We start from the raw sequence: 23,850 nt of genomic DNA, 5'->3' as shown, positions 1-23,850 counted from the left end.
AGGTTATAGTAAGGTATTTGAGAAGTAGTTATATTTTATTTTATTTTTCCTGTTTACCATAGCACATATATACTGTGAAGTAAAAGTAAGATAATGCAGTAGCAACTCAGTCTCTTTCATATATTCTTGTACAGTGGCATTTGCATTCCAGAAGTGAGGCATCAGTATCTGTATTCATGTAGCTGTTGGTAGATTCTACAGCAAATTGAAGGATGAAATATAGGGTCAGTTAGTAGTATGCTCCAGTTAAACGTTATGCAGTCAACAATCCTCCAGTAAAACTGATTGCTACGGTACTTCTTTCTAAAGGTATAGTCCCAGTTTCATGTTTAATTTATTGAAACACACTTGAATGAATTACTGTTTTTCTGATGGCATTCTGTCATCATTCAAGTCTCTTTTGTAATGGAGAGCTATTATGCCTAACACACAATTAAGGTAGTGTGGTTTGAATTATGGTTTGAGTACACAATTGGAAATGATATTATTTGCTGTATGTGACAAGTAAACTCTTGTGCCAGCCTAAGACTTGAAACCAGACACCTGCATTGCAAAACAGATTTTAACTTAGCAAGTATAACATGCATTGGCTTTACATTTTTTTTATCCTTCATCATTTCAAGACAATAACATTATACTGTATGAATTGACCAGTCCATTTATATTTTCTAAACAAAAACACCATCTAAAACTCTGTCGATGTGAATCGACTGCAGTGGTGGGAAAAACCTTTTGTTCAGAGAAGTTTTACCGTAGATCCGTAAAATTCACTGCATTGAGAGGATAATTTTGAATAATTTCTAAGTTATTCTTCAAGAATGGATGATATGCACTGTAAAGTGTAACAAGCCCCATTTTAAACATTTTTCTCCAATATCTTACTTTCATTTGTGTATCAAGTATTAGTTCATTATTTTTATATCCTACTATTTCTTCTGTTTGTAAGTCAGTATGTCAGTGACTTTCGTTGGTACACTGTTTACTTGAGTGGAACATCATTGTCTCTTGGCTTTAGATATATACTACAAATTTTCAAAGTATTTTTATTTTAATATGGTTACAAATACATGCTTATGAAACATGTAAGTTAATTTGGAAGGCTGTGCAATATCCCAGAATCATGAAGTTACTTCTTGTTGCTAATTCAAAAAATTGATTTTCAGTAACTTCTGCTGTATAATTATGATTAATCCATGACAAAATATTTCATTGTGCAGAAATCAGTTATTTTCTCTATTCTGTTTAGTAGTTCCTCTTATACTTCCAAATGAGTGAGAAGATATTATTTCATGTTATACTTTTCTTTGTCTGGCACCAAGCAAGGTGGTGCAGTGGTTAATGCATGGATTGGAATTCAGGAGAAGTGTTGCTTGAATCCTCGTCTGTCCATCCAGATTTAGGGTTTCTGTGACTTCCCTAAGTCACTTAAAGTGAATGTGTAGATGGTTTGTTTGAAGAAGATACCACCAGTTACCTTCCCTATCCTTCAATATGAACTTGTGTGCACTCTTAAATGACTTAATTGTCAAAGGGACATCAAACATTAGTCTTCCTTTCTTCCCTCTTTAACTGGCCGTTGTTCACATTGCACACACAGACAACATATGCTTTTTTTGTTGGTATCTTCGTAGCCAGCAGTTTGCTTGTATCAGCAAAGAAACTCGTGCAAAGTTCAGATGTCAGGTCCTTTATAAAATGCAGATGATTCAAAGAACTGAATTTCCTCTGTAGTGCTTGAAATAGTAGTCTGTGTACATATTACTAAAGTCATGTTGACATTTTATTTTCCATGTGTGAAAACAATAAAATCAGAAATATTCTTTTTTTGAAAGACAGGAATGGGCATGTAAATAAGGTTAAAATTTACACTTTGTGTTGTGTGTTAGTACTTCTTATCACATATACACTGATCAGCCAGAACATTATGACATTATGACTATCTGCCTAAAAGTCGGTATGTCCCTTTGGCACAGATAACATCGGCGATGCGTCGTGGCATGGAAGCAATGAGGCCTTGGTAGATCACTATAGGGAGTTGGCACCACATCTGCATACACAAGTCATCTAATTCTCATAAATTCTTCAGAGGGGGCCGATGAGCTCTGACACCACATTCAATCTTATCCCAGGTGTATTGGACTGGATTAAGATCTTGTGAGTTGGGGGGACCAGCAAATCAATTGGAACTCGCAACTGTGTTCCTGGAACAACTCCATCACACCCAAGGCCTTGTGACATTGTGCATTATCTTGTTGAAAAAATGCCACTGCCATCAGGAAACAAGATCATCTTAAAGATGTGTATATGGCCTGCAACCAGTGTACGATACTCCTTGGTCGTCATGGTGCCTTGCTGTATGAGCTCCGCTAGACCCATGAATGGCCACATGAATGTTCCCCAGAGCATAATAGAGCTGCTGCCAGCTTGTCTCCATCCCAAACTACAGGTTTGAAGAAGCTGTTCCTGTGGAAGATGACAGATTCTTGCCCTCCCATTGGCATGATGAAGAAGGTATCAGGATGCATCAGATTGTGCAATGCTCTACCACTGTGCCAATGTCCAGTACCAATGGTCACGTGCCCATTTCAGTCATCATTGCCAATGTTGTGGTGTTAACATTGGCACATGCATGGATCGTCTGCTGTGGAGGCCCACCATTAGGAGTGTTTGGTGCACTGTGTGTTCACACACACTTGTACTCTACCCAGAATTAAAGTCTGATGTTAGTTCCACCACAGTTCGCTGCCTGTGCTGTTATACCAGTCTGCCCAGCCTACAACGTGCGACATCTGTGATGAGGAGTGGCCGCCCAACCCCACGACATTGATGTGGTTTCACCTTGGTCTTACCACGTTTTGGAGACACTCACTGCAGCATTCCTTGAACACCCAAAAAATCATGCAGTTTCCAAAATGCTCGCACCAAGCGTCCGGGCCATCACAATCTGCCCTCTGTCAAACACAGATAGATCGCTTGCCTTCCTCATTCTACACACGGGCAGCACGCTTACTTATACTATATGCACCGTGCATATGTTTGACTGTCTGACTAGCAGTCATTCCGTGCCAGGTGATGCTGTGATTGCCTGGACAAGTTTATATCGATAGTGTGATCAGTGTAAATGGCTACAGACAAATAACTCAAACATAGATGGGTATAAATGCAAAAGAGGTGCATACATTAGTGTACACCATCTTCTCATCCTGTATATGTCAAATTAGTTGCTGGTATCATTAGATTTAATGGAGGAAGGGGGAATTCACTGATCAAAACAGCATTAGCCATGATATCATGGTAGATCTTGGAGATAATGTTGACAGTTTGTAGTAGAATCACTCTGTATTATTATTATTATTATTAATATATTATTATTATTATTATTAATATAATAATAATAATAATAATAATAATAATAATAAACCCAATGGAGGCCCGGGAAAAGAAAAGGTGTCTGGTATGTTCTGCCAGTCATAAAAGGCGACGAAAAGAGCAAACCACTAATAGGGCTAACCCCCCTTTTAGTGTGATTAGTTGGTTCAGGACAGAACGAAAGAAGCCTCGGACAAGCGCCGTCATGGTCGGGGACGATGCTTGAACCCTATGCCCGCCCACACTGGTAACGACACTCCTAGCCAACTGGAAAATGATTTAAATCCAAATAGAGTGTTTTGCAGGATATGCTTCCTGCAACTACCCTAGAAGGAAAACAAAGACAGAGGATGAGATGGTCAGATGAAGTTAATCGACACCTCATGTTCTGTTATTACCAAGCAACAAACCTAGGAACCAACACAACTGGATACAGATCACAAGTATACACAACATTTATTACCAGATACCCAGAATTAAAATTTTTAACAGAACAACGACTAGCTGATCAGATCAATGTAATAATCAAAAATAACAGGATACCCCAGTCAGAATTAGAAAACATCAAACAACAAGTACAACAAATACTGGAACAAAATAATTTGCAATCAGAAGAAGAAGAAAATACAGTAATGGACTCAAACATCCCAGAGCAAACAAACGAAGAACAACACGCATCAATTAAACAATCAGAGGAAAACGAAATCTTAAGACAGCCACCAGAACAAGCACAAATAGAACACGAAGTGACACACATGTTAGATATAGAAGAAAAATTTCAGCTGACATATATAGAATACAAAGACACAAATACAGACATTAGACCATTCTTGCAAAGACCGCCAAATAACCCACAAGTCGAAACAACAATAAAAACTATCAACACAATCATACACAACAAAATAAATGAAAACACAACTATGGAAGAGTTACAACTACTGGTTTATATAGGAGCACTCACTACACTAAATATACACACTAGGCAGAGATCAGAACCAACCAACACACAGAAGAAACCCACAAAACTAGCATGGCAACACAGGGTACAGATCAGAATAGAAAAACTGAGAAAAGACATCGGACAGCTAACACAATTTATAAGAAATGAGATTCAGAAAAAAAACGAAAAAGGTTAGGTAAAATCTCACAACAAGAAGTGATAGAGCAATTAGATGAAAAGAAGCAGAAATTACAAGCATTGGCCAAACGACTTAGAAGATACAAAAAAAGTGAAAATAGAAGGAAACAAAACCAAACATTCAACACAAACCAAAAGAAATTTTATCAGACAATAGATAACACACACATTAAAATAGGCAATCCACCAAACATAACAGACATGGAACACTTCTGGAGCAACATATGGTCAAACCCAGTACAACATAACAGGCATGCACGGTGGATACAAGCAGAAACAGATACATACAAGATGATACCACAAATGCCTGAAGTGATAATTTTGCAACATGAAGTCACCCAAGCAATTAATTCTACTCACAATTGGAAAGCCCCTGGAAAAGATAAAATAGCAAATTTCTGGCTAAAGAAGTTCACCTCAACAAATTCACATCTAACTAAACTATTTAACAGTTACATTGCAGACCCATACACATTCCCTGATACACTTACACAAGGAATAACTTATCTGAAACCTAAAGATCAAGCAGACACAGCAAACCCAGCTAAATATCGCCCCATAACATGCCTACCAACAATATACAAAATATTAACTTCAGTCATTACACAGAAATTAATGACACATACAACTCAGAACAAAATTATAAATGAAGAACAAAAAGGCTGTTGCAAAGGAGCACGAGGATGTAAAGAGCAACTGATAATAGATGCTGAGGTGACATATCAAGCTAAAACTAAACAAAGGTTGCTACACTACGCATACATTGATTACCAAAAAGCTTGTGATAGCTACCCCACTCATGGTTACTACAAATATTGGAAATATACAAAGTAGATCCTAAATTGATACAGCTCCTAAACATAGTAATGAAAAATTGGAAAACCACACTTAATATCCAAACAAATTCAAATAATATCACATCACAGCCAATACAGATTAAGCGTGGAATATACCAAGGAGACTCATTAAGTCCTTTCTGGTTCTGCCTTGCTCTGAACCCACTATCCAACATGCTAAATAATACAAATTATGGATACAATATTACTGGAACATACCCACACAAAATCACACATTTGCTATACATGGATGATCTAAAACTACTGGCAGCAACAAATCAACAACTCACCCAGTTAGTAAAGATAACAGAAGTATTCAGCAATGATATAAATATGGCTTTTGGAACAGACAAATGTAAGAAAAATAGCATAGTCAAGGGAAAACACACTAAACAAGAAGATTACATATTGGATAACCACAGCGACTGCATGGAAGCGATGGAAAAAACAGACGCCTATAAATATCTAGGATACAGACAAAAAATAGGAATAGATAACACAAATATTAAAGAAGAACTAAAAGAAAAATATAGGCAAAGACTAACAAAAATACTGAAAACAGAATTGACACCAAGAAACAAGACAAAAGCTATAAATACTTATGCTATACCAATATTGACCTACTCGTTTGGAGTAGTGAAATGGAGTAACACAAACCTAGAAGCACTCAATACACTTACACGATCACAATGCCACAAATATAGAATACATCACATACATTCAGCAACAGAAAGATTCACATTAAGCAGAAAGGAAGGAGAAAGGGGATTTATCGACATAAAAAACCTACATTATGGACAGGTAGACACTTTAAGAAAATTCTTTATAGAACGAGCAGAAATTAGCAAAATACACAAAGCAATCACTCATATAAATACATCGGCTACACCACTACAATTTCATAACCACCTCTACAACCCTTTAGATCACATAACATGAACAGATACGAAGAAAGTAAATTGGAAAAAGAAAACACTACATGGCAAGCACCCGTATCATCTAACACAGCCACACATCGATCAAGACGCATCCAATACATGGCTAAGAAAAGGCAATATATACAGTGAGACGGAAGGATTCATGATTGCAATACTGGATCAAACAATAAACACCAGTTATTACAGCAAGCATATTATTAAAGATCCCAATACCACAACAGATAAATGCAGACTTTGCAAACAACAAATAGAAACAGTAGATCACATCACAAGCAGGTGTACAATACTAGCAAATACAGAATACCCCAGAAGACATGACAATGTAGCAAAAATAATACATCAACAGCTTGCCTTACAACATAAACTTATAAAACAACACGTTCCCACATACAAGTATGCACCACAAAATGTACTGGAGAATGATGAATACAAATTATACTGGAACAGAACCATTATAACAGATAAAACAACACCACATAACAAACCTGACATCATACTCACCAATAAAAAGAAGAAATTAACACAACTAATCGAAATATCCATACCCAATACAACAAATATACAAAAGAAAACAGGAGAAAAAATTGAAAAATACATCCAACTGGCTGAGGAAGTCAAGGACATGTGGCATCAGGATAAAGTTGACATTGTACCAATTATACTATCAACTACAGGAGTCATACCATACAATATCCACCAGTACATCAATGCAATACAGCTACATCCAAACTTATATAAACAACTACAGAAATCCGTAATTATTGATACATGTTCAATTACCCGAAAGTTCCTAAATGCAATATAACATATACTGTACAGTTAAAAGGAAGACACGCTTGATCAAGGTCCGCGTCACTTTCCATTTTTGACCAGACATAACGTCTGAGAAGAGAAAGAAATAATATTAATAATAGTTATAGGAAAAGGAAAGAAACTGTTCCACTCCCCTAGACACCCAAAATACAAAGCTGATAGATAAAATGGGCATTTTTCAAATATCCAAGCTTCAGGAGTAAGCAGTGTGATTTTAAAATCTGTGTTGTGGTAAACCATTGCTAGGACAGAATCTGATCAGAGGTAAAAAAAGTCAGCATACTGTTCCGGATTGTACCTGATGACTGGATTTGCTTTCAAGCAATGGAAGATATTCAGAATCACAGGGATAGAACATCAAAGAGTAACTAAAACCATAAACAATTATTACCTTTCACACATTGTGTGTTAGGCAACAGGATGTAGCTCAGGCATCAATAGATATAGCACAGAGATTAAGGCACTGGACTCACATTTGGGAGGAACTGGGGTCAAACCATTGCCTGTCTATCAGATTTAATTTTTCCTAGGCTTCCTTAAACCAGTTAAGATAAATTCTGGGATTATTCCTTTGAAAATAATGCTGCTGGTTTCCCTTCAGATCCTTGCTCAGTTTGAGCTTTTCCTTCATCAGTCCTAGATCTTTTCAACTGCATGTGATCACAGGGATTGTTCTTAGGCTTATGGTGAGAATCCATAGTAATACCCCTCCAGAACAAAGGAAGGATAGTACAGTATGTCCACAAGCAGTTACTGTAGTGTTGCCATCACAAATTGCATAGGAAAGACCCTTGAGTGGATGGTAAACTGCTGTCTAGTTTGGGTTTTAGAGAGGAAGAAACTTGGTAACTACAACCATTCTGGATTCAAAAAGTATCATTCTACCCTAGACAACCTGACCCTCCTGGAGCAGCTCTACAGGAATGTTTCCTGTGCAGACAGCTGTGTAGCATATTGTTTGATAGAAAAGGCTTACGACGCTATGTGAAGGTATAAAATACTTAGCTAGCTTCACAACTGGGCTTCCATGGAAGGTTGCCACTTTTATTAAAGCATTCCCTTGCAGAGTGGTCAAAGAGCTTTATACAATACAATGATGTCCCCCAAGGAAGCATTTTAAGTGTCACCCTCTTTGCTATTGCTATAAACAGCATAACTGACATAGTGAAGACTTCAGTGAAGATTTCTTTATTTGTTGATGATTTTGTTATTGACCGATGCTTCTCTCTTGCAACAATAGCTTTTCAATTGGTCACAAAAGCAGGTGTTTTAAAATTTCAACAGATGAAACACTGTGTGTGAAATTTTAAACTTTTATGACATACAGATTGTTGTATAAAATTTCGGGTGAGCTGCCGGACATTTGTAACATGCTAGTAAAATATTTCAGTGCATAGTGTTGTGCCCATCTTCAGGAGAATACTGATGAGCAGTACACTTAGCTCCCCTATTCAAGATCCCCCATCACACATGTGGTGTCCTAGTTGGCATTATGCACCTGTTGCTTGAGCGCATGCGTTTCTGCTGTATGTCTGTGTGTAGTTCTGCGTGCCCACTGTCATGAAACCTCACCTCTTCGATATCAAAACAATTGTCATCACATGGTAAGACCGCAGGACAATACCGATTATATACAGAACGAAGTTCTTCTATAGTCGTATCTTGTGCAGAATTTAATGGAAAACTGCTGTCTTGATTCATAAGGGATCCAGACAGTCTTATTGCCACTGATGATTGAACTCCAAAAGTTTGAAGCGTGGGCCACAATTTCTGTTTCATTATATTTCATCAAATGACCAGTGGAAATAGTGTTCAGAGATAGTGGACTTATTTGCTTGGAGGAGGTGAGTATGCTATGATAATGAAATCTTGCACAATGTGCATCGGTTATCCTATATAAGATTTGCCACATTCACACAAAATCCTGTAAACACCTTCTTTGCGCAACTCATAAGTCATCTTGAATGGATCCTAGAAGCACCAATATTTTGAAAGGAGGTCGAAAGATTACTTTAACTGTATAACTTGTTAATATTCTGCCCATTTTAGATGAAACATTCCCAATACATGGTAGACAGGCAGTCGGTTTGAAGGCCTCATCCTCTTCCTTGTTCTGTTTTTTGTACTTCTATAGTATTCTTTGTACTGGACGAGATGAATATCTGTTGTTCAAGAACACAATTTTTATGTGTTCCAGTTCTGTTTACAGGCTATCGGTATCTGAGATGGTGTGGGCTTGGTGAATCAAGGTCTTTAAAATCGAAACACTGAATGCCCATTTGTGCCATCACTCTTATGTCGCACCAAGATGTCAAAAAAACAGCAATCAACCATCTTTCTCCACCACCATAGTAAATTTTATTTTTTCATGTATGGTTTTGTTAGACTGTGACTGTACTATTTATATTTGGGCTTGATGTTCCTACTTAAAGACGTTGGATGCAGTACACTGTTTGGGTATCAGACTGGCAACTGGGACTTGTATCCGTATCCTCTGTGCCACTACCAGTGAACCACCATGTACTTTTCGATGGCAGCTTCTGATTGTACAGCACGTCTTTAGAACTAAGTCAGTCGGTCTCCAGCATCCATCATTGTTCCTAATTCCCCAGCCATGACCTGCAAAGCCATTAGGATCCGAATGAAATAGCTTGTGATAGAGAACAGCATAGAAGATAAATAAGATTTTCCCACAGTGTTGGAGCAAATAGCCATCTTGTCTGATGATGAGATTCAAGATAAGTTTTAATTTACCTCTGTGCAACAAGTTCAATACAACAAACTTCGTTTATCAGCATACATTCCTTCGTATTTTAATCGAGCGCTGTCATAACAGTGGTTTACACAGACGGTTCTGAGCAATGGGACTCAGCTGTTCCATTGTTTCCCCAGACAATGTCCTAAGGATTTGCTTGCCAACAGAATTCAGTATCATCATTGTCAAGTTACATGTAATCCAGATGATTCTCAAGCAGGTAAGATCTGCTTGCTCAAAGGCTTTCCTCATTTGTTCTGAATCCCAGCATGCTCGGCAGAGCTTCCAGAAAAGTATCTAGCAGAGAAGCTAGTTCAGAACATCTAGGATTTCTCACTGTATGTTCTCTTCAGATGCAAGATGAAAGGCTGTAGGCTGTCATTCTGTTGGGAACTGGGGCACATCAGAATTTGTGATAACAGGACTGCACACACAGCACCTTAGCAGAATTGAAATGAGAATTCAGTGATGTCTTGCAGGGTCACCCTGGAATCAGTTATGTCAGTGGTTAGGCCATAGTCATGGTGGTTATGTGGGAAAGCGAGTGGGTGGACCCAAGTGACTTTTTGTCATGGTAAGACTCCAACAGGTGATGTATATTTTAGTTGAATGTTGGTGGTGCAATTTTTGGAACTGATCTGTTGCACGATTCTCTCTCTCTCTCTCTCTCTCTCTCTCTCTCTCTCTCTCTCCGTGTCTGTCTGTTTCATTGTTCTTGAGTAGGTTATTTCTTAACAGATATTGTTTCATCAGCAGATACTCCCCCCACCCTCCCCTACTCAGCATCATTGTTGCATGGACCATATACAAACTTTGTTTAAATACCTGTACTATTTTTACAGGGAATTTTTGTGCCAGTTACCTCATCATCAATAAAGTTTAGAAAATCTCGTTGGAGGTTCTAGGCATTATTAAGTTCATTGTTTGAGCTCTCAGTTCCATTATCTCCCTGATTGTTGTTGCTAATTTCATCATGCCTATGTCCACACTTGCACAGCTCATTGTGAGTTCATATGTTTCTGCACTGTGTTATAATAGAGTGGAGCATTAGAGCATCATCTGGTACTGCTCTCTCTTCAACAAAGATTAGGATGACTGCTGATTTATGAAACACTAGTCACCTATAGTTTCTAAGCCAGCTCTAATAATTAAAGAAGTAAAGCAACTACATAATGACAGGAAATACCTTCAGAGAAATCTACGTTTTCTCTCTCTGCTCCATAAAAAAAAAGACTACAGGGAAACTGAGAAGAAATCTTAAGAAAATGTAGTTTAAACTAGCAGAGTAAAGAACAAGTGCAACACCTGAAGATTTAAACAGTAACTTGTTTGAATTACCTGACCAACCAAATCAGTAACCACCCCCGATTTAGATTTTCCAATTTTGCATCTCAAAAGATAGAAATGGGAAAATGATAAACCACACGCACAAGCACATCATGTATTATGAATGAACCTGGATGGGTTCAGAACACCCGTGGAAAAGCAGAGTGTTGTCCACAGAGAAGATTCCCATACTTGTGTCTGCGGGAGATACACATCATCAACTGAAAGAATGACCTAAATGGAAACGAGGCCACAGCCATGACTGGATCATGCACTCCATGATTGCACCTCTAATGACTGATGAAGCAGTTGCTGTAAAATTGCACATTCTATTTGGTGTAACCACCCTACATGACCTTCATTTGTCACCCGGAGATGTCCTTGAGAGAGAGGCCCTCTCCAAAGAGCCTCATGTGAGAGGATCTATTTCTTCTCAATGTGGGTGTAACATACACTGAAGTACTGGAACAGACCCATCCTCTGCCACTGATCTCTCTTTCTGCATCTCTGCCACCATGCTCAGTAACAAGAGCGGATGGTGCCTTTTAGTGTGTTGGCCATATTCATATTTGGATCCATCTGCCAAATAGAGCATTCACTCCAAAAATTCTGCCTAGAAGGATACTGAACATAACAAACTGGATGTTGTTCAATCAACAGACTGTTTCTTAACTCTAAGATGATGATGATGAGAACTGTGTGAATCACTTGATAAGAATGACTCTCAATGCTATGGAAGCAGCAATTTAAAAGTCATTGAACTAGAATAATAGGTGACCTGTCTCTTTGTAGAATGATAAGTGGCATTCTGTAATTAGGCTCAGGCATGTTGAACTGCAACACACGTACTGTCCATCTGCAGAGAATCTTGCAGCCTTTGGGGGCACAAGGGCAAAAGACCAAAGTAAAATCCAAGGGAGTAAGAGATCATTCCATCAGGCATACATGGTGGATCATCCGAAACTATCGTACTCATATACACTGATGGGGAAAATCACAAAAAAAAAACACCATTAATGTAGAGTAATGAAATTTTAGGAATACATTTGTCTAGGTAACATTTTTAAGAGATTATCGTTGCAAGATCACAGGTTAATGTAAGCATGAGATAAGCCATCGCAAATGTGAAATGCTGGTACATTAATAACCTGTGTAACAGCCAGACTGTTGAATGCAGCATGCACACATGCATACATTGTGTTGTACAGGCGCCTGATGTCAGTTTGTGGGATAGAGTTTCATGCCTATTGCACTTGGCCGGTCAATACAGGGACGGTAAATGCTGTTTGTGAACAACACTGGAGTTGTCGTCTGATATGTGCTGGATGGAGACAGATCTGGTGATTGAGCAGGCTAAAGCAACACATTGACAATCTGTAGAGCACGTTGGGTTACAACATCAGTATGTGAGCGAACATTAGCCAGTTGAAAGATACTCCCTGAAATGCTGTTAATGAATGGCAGCGTAACAGGTAAAATCAACAGATTTACCCACAAATTTGCAGTCTGGGTGCATGGGGGTAACAGTGAGAGTGCTCCTGCTGTCACACGAAATCGCATCCCAGACCATAACTCCAGGTGTAGGTGACACCAGTGAAGTCGCAAATGGTGGTGGTTTGGGGTCGGTGGAATGCACGCTACAGGGCATCTGGCACAGAGCTGTCCTTGAAGTAACCAATTTTAACAATTTGTTGTGTCACTGTGGTGCCAACTGCTGCTTAGATTCCTACTGCAGATGCAGTATGATGCACCAGAGGCATTCGCTAAACACGATAAACTTCCCTCTTGGTGGTGGCACGTCGCCGTTGGGGGCCCAGTATTCCTGTGACTATACATTCTGGTGACCACAACTGCTAGCAGTTGTGTTCTGTGGCTACATTCCCACCAAGTTTTTCTGCAGCACCAGAGAGGGATTATCCAGCTTCTCATAGACCTATTACATGATCACCTCCAAATTAAGTGAGGTGTTGATAATGGCGTATTTGTCACCTAAAAGGAATTCTTGACTAACATCAACTCACTGCATCCAGTCTCAAAGACGGTTACAGCTTGTATTTAAAGCAAACTTGATTTGCATCCTCATAGTGGCGCTACTAGTGCCACTCTGATACGACTGGCACAAAATTTGAATAGACATCTCCTTTCAGATAAACAAACACACCTACCAACGTTTGTTTATGTGTCACAGCTCCTTATTGGTACATGTTGACTGAAGGTACCTGTATGGACTGCTGTTTCAACCGTGCTGAGGAGTGCATTTGCCTTTTCTTTATTTTCTAACAGAATACAATTTTCCTTTCTGTATGTGGAGCTGTGTTACATACTATCTTATGCTTGAGACACTGCACCTGGAAATTAGCAAATCTTATACTACATGCTGCAGTACATGGAATGTAGAAAGAAATAATTTATGTCTGTTTTTAATTAAATCTGGCTCATGAGAACTTTAGTCCACCTCCGTAGATGAGTGGGCAGCGTGGATGACTGCCATGCGGAGGACCCAGTTTCAATTCCTGGAGCTGCCAAGGATTTTTTCCTTGGTGGAAAGACTGGTACAGCGTGCACTCAGCCTTGTGATGCCAATTGAGGAGCTACGTGATAGAGTAGTACCAGCTCAACAGTCCGGAAAGTCAGCAAAACGGCTGGATGAGTGGTGTGCTTACTACATGTCCCACTCTCATCCTCATCATACAGCAAGGCAGAGGATGGCACAATGGCTGGTCAGTGTCGCTTGAGCCTTCACAGAGCTTGTGAGTGGGTTGTTTTGGTTGGTTGTTTTTTTTTTTAAAAAGGCATTCCCTCTTAAGGAGGGGGCAGTGTTGACCCTTCCTCCCTCTCAAAACAGAGGAGGGCCATAAATTTCACAGCAATAACAGTAATATTTCTATTACTAGCTGCGTAGGAAAGATCTTGTAGTGCATGATTGCATTCGAGAGGAATGTGGTTCAAATCCTCATCTGGGTATTCAAATTTAGATTTTCTGTGGTTCTCTTCAAATGTTTCAGGTGTCATTTTAAGTTCTTAGTATTTCTGACTCATCCTTTATTTTGACAAGTGGTCAGTGATCAATAACATTGTATCTAAATATTTTTAATACCACTCTTAATTTTGTAGTATGTTAACAGGGTCCTGTTAAATTAATACCAGTGTATGTCGTTCCTGCTTATGTGTTGATGTGTGGCCAAATGTGAATGAGACTGGGAGAGGATGAATTAGATTTTAACAAGGGATTTTACCTTTTAGAGTCTGAAATATAGATATTTTAACACATTCATCTCAAAATACTTTATGAAGACTGCAGATAACACCACTGTTGAGTGCCTAAGTTGCAAAATCGTCATCGTCATTGTCATTAACAATGGTTGAGACGAATAACCTCCCACCCATAAGATGACTACTGAGTGGCATGTAGGCACATAGAACAGAAAGGTAACTGTTTGACAGGATCTTCAAAAAACTCCTTTCATCATAGCAGAAAGCTTGAACACACAGATGTATACTTATTGGAGTCAGTAAGCATCCTGCTCTGAAAAAGAATGAGAGTTTTATAATTTAGCAAAGTGACATCTGTACTTTTTGTGGGCTAGTCTACCATACAGCATTTAGTTTTACAGGTAAGTGGTGGTCTCTTCATTCAAGTTGTACTGCTAGAGTAACTGGCTCAGACATTTCTCTCTAATGTTTTGAGCTCACATGGTGTTCTAATCAGTGTAGAAAATAGTCTTAAATTGATTAATCCAAAACTAGGATAAGATTGTAGCTATTCGAGGAAATTAATTGATAGCACGGACTAGTTTGCCAAACTTTTGTGTGAAGATAGTAATAGTGAAAGAAGGTAGGAAGATATCAAATACAACTAAAGCGCATTTGATTTGTAGCCTTAATGAACACTGTATTTTTTTTTAGCTGAAACTCTTACTTTTAACAGGTAGAGGTTGTCTTCCACAGCTGTTTAGCCAAATGCTGGGTTATTTGCAACATGTTGTTGAAGCAGAGATATATACAGTGAGATATTATAAAAGTGAATATATGAGAGTGAACACTGTTAACAGCGAGCATACCTTACTACAATTTTTCTCCGAATTTGTTCTTAGTCCATAGAAATGGTGGTGTGAACTTTCCATTGGATAGAAAGAAAGCTGTAAGTGTGATAATTTTGGGACGTTTCCACTTTTTGTAATTTTTTTATGGCTCATACATAAATAGAGTGAACCATTCATTAGTGTAGCTTCATCATTGTGGAAAAATAGATAAAAGATAAAATGATAAAAATATGTGTTAAAGTCTGAACAGTTTACTGAATGTTGTCAATAACCGAGTGCAAATTTCGATCAGTGCTATGCAATACATACACGGGTCAGAAAAACAAAGTGATCACCAGTTAGACACAGAAGGTACAATGTTTTTAGTTTGCCATTACCTGCACGCCCAGTATGGCCGCAGCAGCAACAGGTGCTCAATTCAGTACTGAATTCCTTTGTATACTTCCTTTCAACCTGCAGTACTGAGTTTGCCTTTTCTACTCACTTTCACTAATAGGAGCAGAAATTCTTTTGCATTTTATTTTTAAAAAAATCTGTACATAATGTAACTGAATCACAACAGTTATGTTAGTGTCGGTAATTGTCGCAGAGTGATATGCCAACAGTAAACACGACAGAAGGCACATCCAAGCTTCCTCTCTCATTGGCTGTTGATATGGTAGCTCTTTTGTAAACAATTCGCTGTCAGTCACTTTGGTATTATGATCCAGGCATAGACGGAATAGAAATAATATAGCTTGCAAAAGCAGACTTGGCTTTCCCAAGTGATTAGCGAATCAGCTGGGCCACAGGACTTTCCTTGCTGCAGAATGCTCATAAAGGAAACTGGTTTGTTATGTACACAATTTAATATCAGAGAAAGTTAGAAAACTTAAATGACTGAAACTTTGCAGTATTCTGGGTGGAGAAATAAAGGAGATTTAGGTCATGTTTGAACTTAAAGTAGTGAATTTCATATTTTGAGATGCAGTGCTGGCATGTGAAATCTTGTTGTCTACTCATGGTTTCAGCTCCCTCTGACCACTTTCTGTACATTCTCAAAACAGTAGAATGCAAACTGGTGACCAACATAATCATTTCCGAGATTCTTGTTCCCAGGTGCCATGCTATAATAATCACTTATGTCAGTGGATTTTCCCATTTGTGGCCTGTATAGTCATTTTAATGATTCCTGGTTAGTCTTTGCTCCACTTATCCACTTTCCTCACTGTGCAATGTGTCTGTAATGCCGCTAGGTGGCATGGAATCTCATGGTGTGCAATGATCATAATGTTCTGGCCTAGCAGTCTATTTTCATTTAACAGATAATGCCAAAACATGTCACAGGTATGTAATTGTCACAGGTATGTAATTGTATGTACATGGATTTGCACAAGATAATTCTTAGGCTACTGTAGCCATGCATCATCAAACAGAAAGCAGTATGCTACACTTGCATACAGTAATCACCTTACCGCATTGAAAATGTGCAGGAGTCTGATTTTATGCAATACTCACATTATTTGGCGTTATTAACAATGTTACAACCAAAGCCCAAAATCAAGTGGGAACTGGCCAGCCAAGTTGTGAAGTGGCCAGGCCGGCCAATGTCCAATCTTTTCCTGGTTTCGGGATTCGGCCAGCCAGTTCGTGAAGTGGCTGGGACCAATCACCCAAACTCCAAAGAAAGAAGCAAAGCAGATTTGTTTGAACAATTTGAAATTGTGTAAGTCAGGAAATGGCCACCATCATTGTAAATTGACTGGCCAATGTCGGATCTTTTCTTGAGTCTGGGATCTGGCCAGCCAGTTTGCGAAGTGGCGTAGACAGATCGGACAGAATCAGAAGATAAATAAAGAGTGGATGAATATGTATAATTCCAAGCTGTATGCAGTCTATTTATTTTATCAATCTCACGTATAAAAAATGTAAACTTTATACAATCTATTCAATTTATAACTCTTTTTCAAACAACTGGTATTCACTTACTACAACAAGTTAAGCTTTTATGACATTTGGAATTATACAGTATTTTGTTATTTCTGCATTTGCAGCAATTTGTGGCGCATTTAGTAGATCAGTTGCATTGGTTGTATCCTTGGCCACTGTTCAGTGACTGTAAAGACGATGTGGTTCATAATTATTTTTCTTCTTTGGCCACAGATTCCAACATGAGCAATATCTTGTGCAGAACAGAGAACTCATTTCTGTAGTATAGTTGCTTGAGAACACCATGTTCTGTTCCCAGTTAGTAGACAGAGCCTTCATCGATCATGACAACTGCAAGAACGCTTCTGGGAGCATTTGTATTTACTTATTTGCAAAAATTATTTTCCAAAAACTGTGATCATACAGAGCTATTTGGCAGCTGTCAAAGCAATCAATTTAATTAAACTCATTATAATGAACCTTAAAATAATGCAGTTGTCATTTCCTTGTCCACTTTCACAGAAAAAATGTAATAATTGAAAGACAAGCCATAAGTATGTGGGCGAAGTGGGGGGGGGGGGGGAGGAAGAAAAGACAGACAAAAAAGTTGCTCATGTAATTAACCGACGATTCCTTACCAAATCTGAAAGATGCACAAATACCAGGAAGCATAAAAGTACTCACAATTAATCCAATTTGTCAGGAAGAAAACAAGGCGCAGATGTAGGACCTTTTCCAAAACGCAGCATCTACCACGTGCACGACACAGTTAACACTGAAAGTGAGAAAAGTGCTGGCTACTGCTCATTGTTGCTTCATCACAGAACGCTGTCCGATTTAGCCAAGGGATTTCACGACATGTGTGCAGTCACATTGCATTTTGCCCACGAGTCTCTGACCAATTCGTGGAATGGCTGGACAAAGTTGGGTATATAAGATTCTTTTAAGTAGTTGGACTTTGGTCAATCCTTTCAGTCAAAGTGTGATATGATCGGCAAATTCCGGATCTGGCTGGTTTTCGGGCTTTGGCCATAACGTATGCGCCAATTGGATCAGCTAAGAAATTTGTTGCTAGAGTTGCAGGAAAATTCTTCTAAGGGAATCCTTCAGGCTGCTCTTTGTTAATGAAGCTTTCAAATTCCAATGAAAAGTGCCCATAATGACAGAATGAATACTTGGTTCCACATTGTTTTCAACATATGTTGGACATTTCAGTTCTTTTTGTGTAAATGATCAAGAGTGTAATGTGATTTGTTGTGTACTTAATTTGTCGAAGATAAAGGTATAATTTGATAACATAACCAGTCCTCAATTATTGCTTAGTGGAATGTGGCAGACATCCGAAGTCATGTTCCCCTAATTCTTTTGAGCAGTATGTTTTATCTTGACCTACAACTTGTACTTTTGATTTACGTGAACCATTTCTTCACCTGTTACATTGAAGTATTTTCTATGCCTCTGTTCAGCTATGAAAAACTGTTTTAGGTAATTGTGCAGGATCTAGGGATACCATGCCCAAACAAGTGAAGAACTGAAATTCTTCATCTTTGTTTCCTATCAGTGGATCAAAATCATTTCCATTATTTTCTTGGATTTGGATGCAAGAAGGAAGATTAGGTTTTAATGTTCTGTTGATGACTAAGTCACTAGAGATGGCTCACAAGCTTGGGTTGACGAAGGATGGCTAAGGAAATTGGGAGTATCCTTTTCAAGGGAACCATCCTTGTATTTGCCCTAAGGGATTTTGGGAAACCACAGAAAAACCTAGATGTGTTGGCTGCACAGGAATTTGAACTGCCTTCTTCCATAGTCTTTTTGTAAATATGTAACACATATGACAGCTATCTGTTTAATGATAGAATTCACACTTTTTTCAGATCTCTCATCATCTGATTAAACCTGTTGTCTTAAAAAGGAATTTTTTCCCATTTTGCTCTGTTGGTGGAATTAATTTTGGAGGCTTTTATTGAAATGAAACACTTTCTGTACTGTAAAAGTAACTTCCAAAGGGAAAGTTTTTATGTAGAGCATTGGTATTTTAGAGAAACTGTATGTTGGCTGAACAGGATCAGCAGATAATTTTTGTTTGATAATTATGTGCTTATATCAGTTACATGTTGTTAGGTCAGTTACATATTTTTCGTAGATCAAACAGCGAAGAAAACTGTAAGAATTCTTTAGTTTCTAATTGCTTTAGAGCTATTTCCTTTTCTGTCACATACATAATTTGAAGTGAGTGGAGTATTTGAATCTCATAAACCCAGCCATTTGATTGTTGATGGTGTAACTTGTTTTATATAATTAAATTTGTGTGAAAATGAGGATTTTGGTATTTCTGAATGTGTGCTATGCTCTTTTCTATTGAATTGCAGCAAATGAGAAGATCAGGCAATAGTGAAGAAAATAAACGAATAATAATGGATTTGGATGTTGTATTAAAATCTCATGATTGTCCATTTATTGTCCAATGCTTGGGATGCTACATTACTGAATCTGATGTGTGGATATATATGGAACTTATGGCAACATGTTTCGATAAACTTTTGAAAAGGCTTCACGAAGCTATACCAGAAGACATTTTGGGAAAAGTTACATGTGCAGTGAGTATAATTTTAAACTTTATTTCTTATTTGTAGATGCTGTCATTATCTCTAAGTAAATTTTCTGTTTGGGCATTTTGCCGTTTTGGATACTTTCTGTAATTTGCTTCTAATTGCCTTTATTTATATTAGTGCACACTTAACATAGTGACTTACATGAAAATAATGGAGGGGAGGCAGCCAGTTACTTCAATTTCTCAGAACTTCCTCTGATATCACTACCAAGCCTACTATATGGGTTCTGTTTCCTTGCCAATATCTGGAAGGAATGAGAACATAAACTTTGTGTAGTTGAAAATGTTTGAAAATTACTTGCCTGTGTTGAAAATAGAAACTATTGGCAGTTTACCTCTTTTTATTTATTATTTTATTTATTTATTTATTTTTTTTTTTTTCAAAATGTGATATTGTGCAGCATTTATGATCTCCAAATGAAAAGGCACTTTCTTGCAGTGGTAGTCCAAGGCTGTTGGAAGCCTATTAATTAATAAATATCAGTTGTGATTTTGGAGGAGTGAGTGATCAATAATTTACACTACCCAAGCACATTGTTGTACAGTGATTTAATTTTGTTTTGAAAGGATTTTGTAATGTGATATTGCATGCCAGAAAAGATTTTAGCATCTCTAATAGGTAACTACACCTTCACGACAAAGTTCGTTGCTCTTGCTGCTAACTGTTTTTGGTCATATTTTGAGGTGAACTTATAATCATGTTGTAGCAAATGTTCCTTTATTTCTTAAATTAATAGAAGACTGTGTCCGAGTGTAGTATCGGTGACTGGCCAGACATAATGTCTTAGCTGTTCTCAGTTTATTACAGTGAAATGGAGTATTGAATATGAATTAATGCCTAGCCTGTGGTTCATAGAGATTGTTAAAGCTTTTATCTCGATTTCAGCAAAATGTGTACCACCAGCCTTTTAGGAACGTGGAATTGCTTCTGCTTACGTCAGTGCTTGGTATATGTGAATTGTGCAGATCCCATTAGACTCATCAAAATAGCAAGAAATTCGTAATTGAAAAGGGAGATGGAAAAGAAAATATCATACACAGATGCTATTCTCAGCAGTTCTGGATGAAGTTTTTGTTTTCTCTAGAAGGAAAACTTAGAGAGAATACATAGTAACAATTCCCATCGTTTTGCTGATGAAATTGTTCTGTTTACTTGTAGTATGATTATTAGAACAAATTAATACAGCTTGTTTATGGCTTGTGGAGTCTAAATATAAATGTAATACTCAGATAATGTACAGTTAAAAGCTGAAAAGAAAACTGTACAAAAATGACAGTGAAGCCGTAGAAACTGTTTATGAGAATTTGTATTTAGGGCAGCTGAAGACATCTTATTGGGTTGACAGGAAATGAAGTAAACAGGAAGGTAAAAGTGGCTTGGTTTTGTTTTGGTAAAGTAAACTGGTGTTGAAAAACTAAAATTCTTATGATTCATGTGTCAAGTTAGAATTTTGTGCCCAACTGGGATTCAAACCTTACCTTTGTCAGCCAAGTGCACTATGAATTACTCCAGCCCAGCATGTTTCACGGACAGATTAAAGGCTTTAGGTTGTTATTGGCTCATACCCGTACTCCTCCACGTTCATATTTTGGTGCGACACACACTTTCAACTTGGTGCATACAACTATCGTAACAAAGGCTGTATCCTGCATAAAAGAATGAATTAAAAACTTCCAATTTTTCTGAAATAAAAAGTTTACAGTCAGTATATATTACCGGTTTTGACATATGGCAGTGAAATATAGACTTTTAATTAAGAAATGAAGGTTGTACCGTGTGCATTGGAGACAAGCATATTTGGAATTACAAGGAGATAGGAAAACAAACAAACGGATCACAAAGCAGACTGATCTGGCAGACATAATTATGACAAGTGAAAATTAAATGGAGGTGAACAGGAAATGTAGCCATGTGACTGGGTGTTAGGTAGACCACAGAAGTTCTCTGCTGGATTCAAAGAGATAAGAAAACTGCTGGTTTCAGAAACATAAGAAAGGACAGGGCAACAACTTAATAGAAATTGTGTAGTTAACATTAGAAACATGGAGGAACAACACAGAGATCTGTAACTGAAGACTTCTGTGCAGAGAAAAGTAAAGAGAAGGCCATTATCCATAGGTGAATGTCAGTTTGCTGCTGCTGCTGCTGCTGATACTCAGTTTAGTTGAATAAACATTAGAAAATTGTGGTTATGGAATGTTCAAGCAGCAGCAAAGTTTCAAAGCTCCCTGTAGGTTATATTATAATTCATTAAACATTGACAAGTCTAAAATTGTTGCAGTTCAGCATTGAAAGACTTGCTGTGTCATAGGTTTGCAGTCTTTTGTTGCCAAGTACAGTATCATTTTATCTAACAGAATGAGGTCTTTTTGACCAACCCTCATGGCTTCACCTGTTAACTTGTGAAAAGTGACAGGGTTTATTACGAGCAGATGACCAGAGGAAATGAGTATGGAGAGGTCCTGAGTAGTTTTAGAAACACTGCCAGAACAGCTAGTCCCATGACTGGGGTTACCATTGTGCATGGTTTCTTATCCATTGATCACACAGAAATATGTGCAAGAAGTTCTGTAACTGTGTACTCTTCCTGCAGTAGTGCAGCTCCAGAACCTCACATTCTATCACAGTATCATCAACCCTGACATAACATAAATGTGTCTTGTACTCCTACGAGATTTTAAAACTTTATCTGCAGTCGCTTGCAAAATTCCAGACCCTACACCAAACAAACGTGTCTGGAATCGGATATAAAAGCAGCTCCACCTTTTCTGCAGCACTAATGTTAGCAGCTGGCACAGTCAAATTGGCTCTGAGCACTATGGGACTTAACATCTGTGGTCATCAGTCCCCTACTTAAACCTAACTAACCTAAGGACATCACACACATCCGTGCCCGAGGCAGGATTCGAACCTGCGACCGTAGCGGTCACGCGGTTCCAGACTGAAGCGCCTAGAACCGCATGGCCACACCGGCCGGCAGCTGGCACAATCTTCCTCTGTAACAATGCAGATGTGCTCATTCATTGTAATTTACCTGCTTTGCCACATATTTACCTATCATTACATGGTTTCTTTATTTAGCCCATGGCTGTGTTCTAAGTAGTGTCAGTCATTGAGATTGTGTGATGATTACAGTTCAAGAATGTGAATGTTCCACCGCGTTTTGGATGTACATCTGGGATAGTATTCTGTTGTTGTTGTTGTTGTTGTTGTCATCGTCGTCAGCCTGAAGACTCATTTGATTGAGCTCTCCATGCTACTCTATCCTGTGCAAGCCTCTTCATACCCAAGTATCTACTACAACCTACATCCTTTTGAACCTGCTGATTGTATTCATCTTTTGGTCTTGCTCTACAATTTTTACCCCCCCCCCCCCTCCCCCCCCCCCCCCACTTCCCTTCAGTACTAAATTGATGATTCCTTGATGTCTCAGACTATGTCCCATCAACCAATCCCTTCTTTTAGTCAAGTTATGCCATAAATTTCTTTTCTTCCCAATTCTGTTCAGTACTTCTTCACTAGTTACACAGTGTACCAAAATAATAAAATAATCTTCAGCATTCTTCAGTAGCATAACACTTCAGAAGCTTCTATCATCCTCGTGTGTGAACTGCTAATAGTCCACATTTCACTTCCATACAAGGCTACACTCCAGACAAATGTCTTCAGAAAAGATTTCTGTATATTTAAATTATTCAATTCAACTGCTCTTTCAAGTCACTTGCTGTTTCTGGCATAATTACAATGTCATCAGCAAACCTCAGAATTTTCATTTCTTCCCTCTGAACTTCAATTCCTTCTCCAAATTTGTATTTGGTTTGTTTTACTGCTTGCTCAGTGTACAGATTTAATAACATTGGGGATAGGCTACACCCCTGTCTCACTCCCTTTTCAACCACTGCTTCCCTGTCATACCCTTCGACTCTTAAAACTGCCATCTTGTTTCTGTACAAGTTATTAACTGGGGGTAAAAGTACACATTTTTTATTGTACTAAATATATTTTTTAAAACTTGCAGTAATATTATATCAGTTACACATCCAACACCAAGTTCGACATCTTGGTAACATTTTGTAGAAGTTTCATTGTCTTCTGATTATTGTTTAAGG

At 38.1% G+C, this 23,850-nt stretch overlaps 1 protein-coding gene across 2 annotated transcripts in view; it reads left to right on the top strand.

Moving 5' to 3' along the window:
- The window catches only part of LOC126248139 (dual specificity mitogen-activated protein kinase kinase 7-like), a 176,284-nt gene that overhangs the window by 58,018 nt on the left and 94,416 nt on the right, over positions 1 to 23,850 (top strand). For both annotated transcript variants that reach the window (XM_049948835.1, XM_049948834.1), the window contains exon 4: positions 19,499 to 19,726. In XM_049948835.1, coding sequence (XP_049804792.1) covers positions 19,499 to 19,726 — 228 coding nt within the window. The remainder of the gene's footprint in view (positions 1 to 19,498; positions 19,727 to 23,850) is intronic.

Source organism: Schistocerca nitens, chromosome 3, assembly GCF_023898315.1.
Source record: "Schistocerca nitens isolate TAMUIC-IGC-003100 chromosome 3, iqSchNite1.1, whole genome shotgun sequence".
NCBI classification, from domain to species: Eukaryota; Metazoa; Arthropoda; class Insecta; order Orthoptera; family Acrididae; genus Schistocerca; species Schistocerca nitens.
This window is presented reverse-complemented; position numbering and strand designations above follow the sequence as displayed.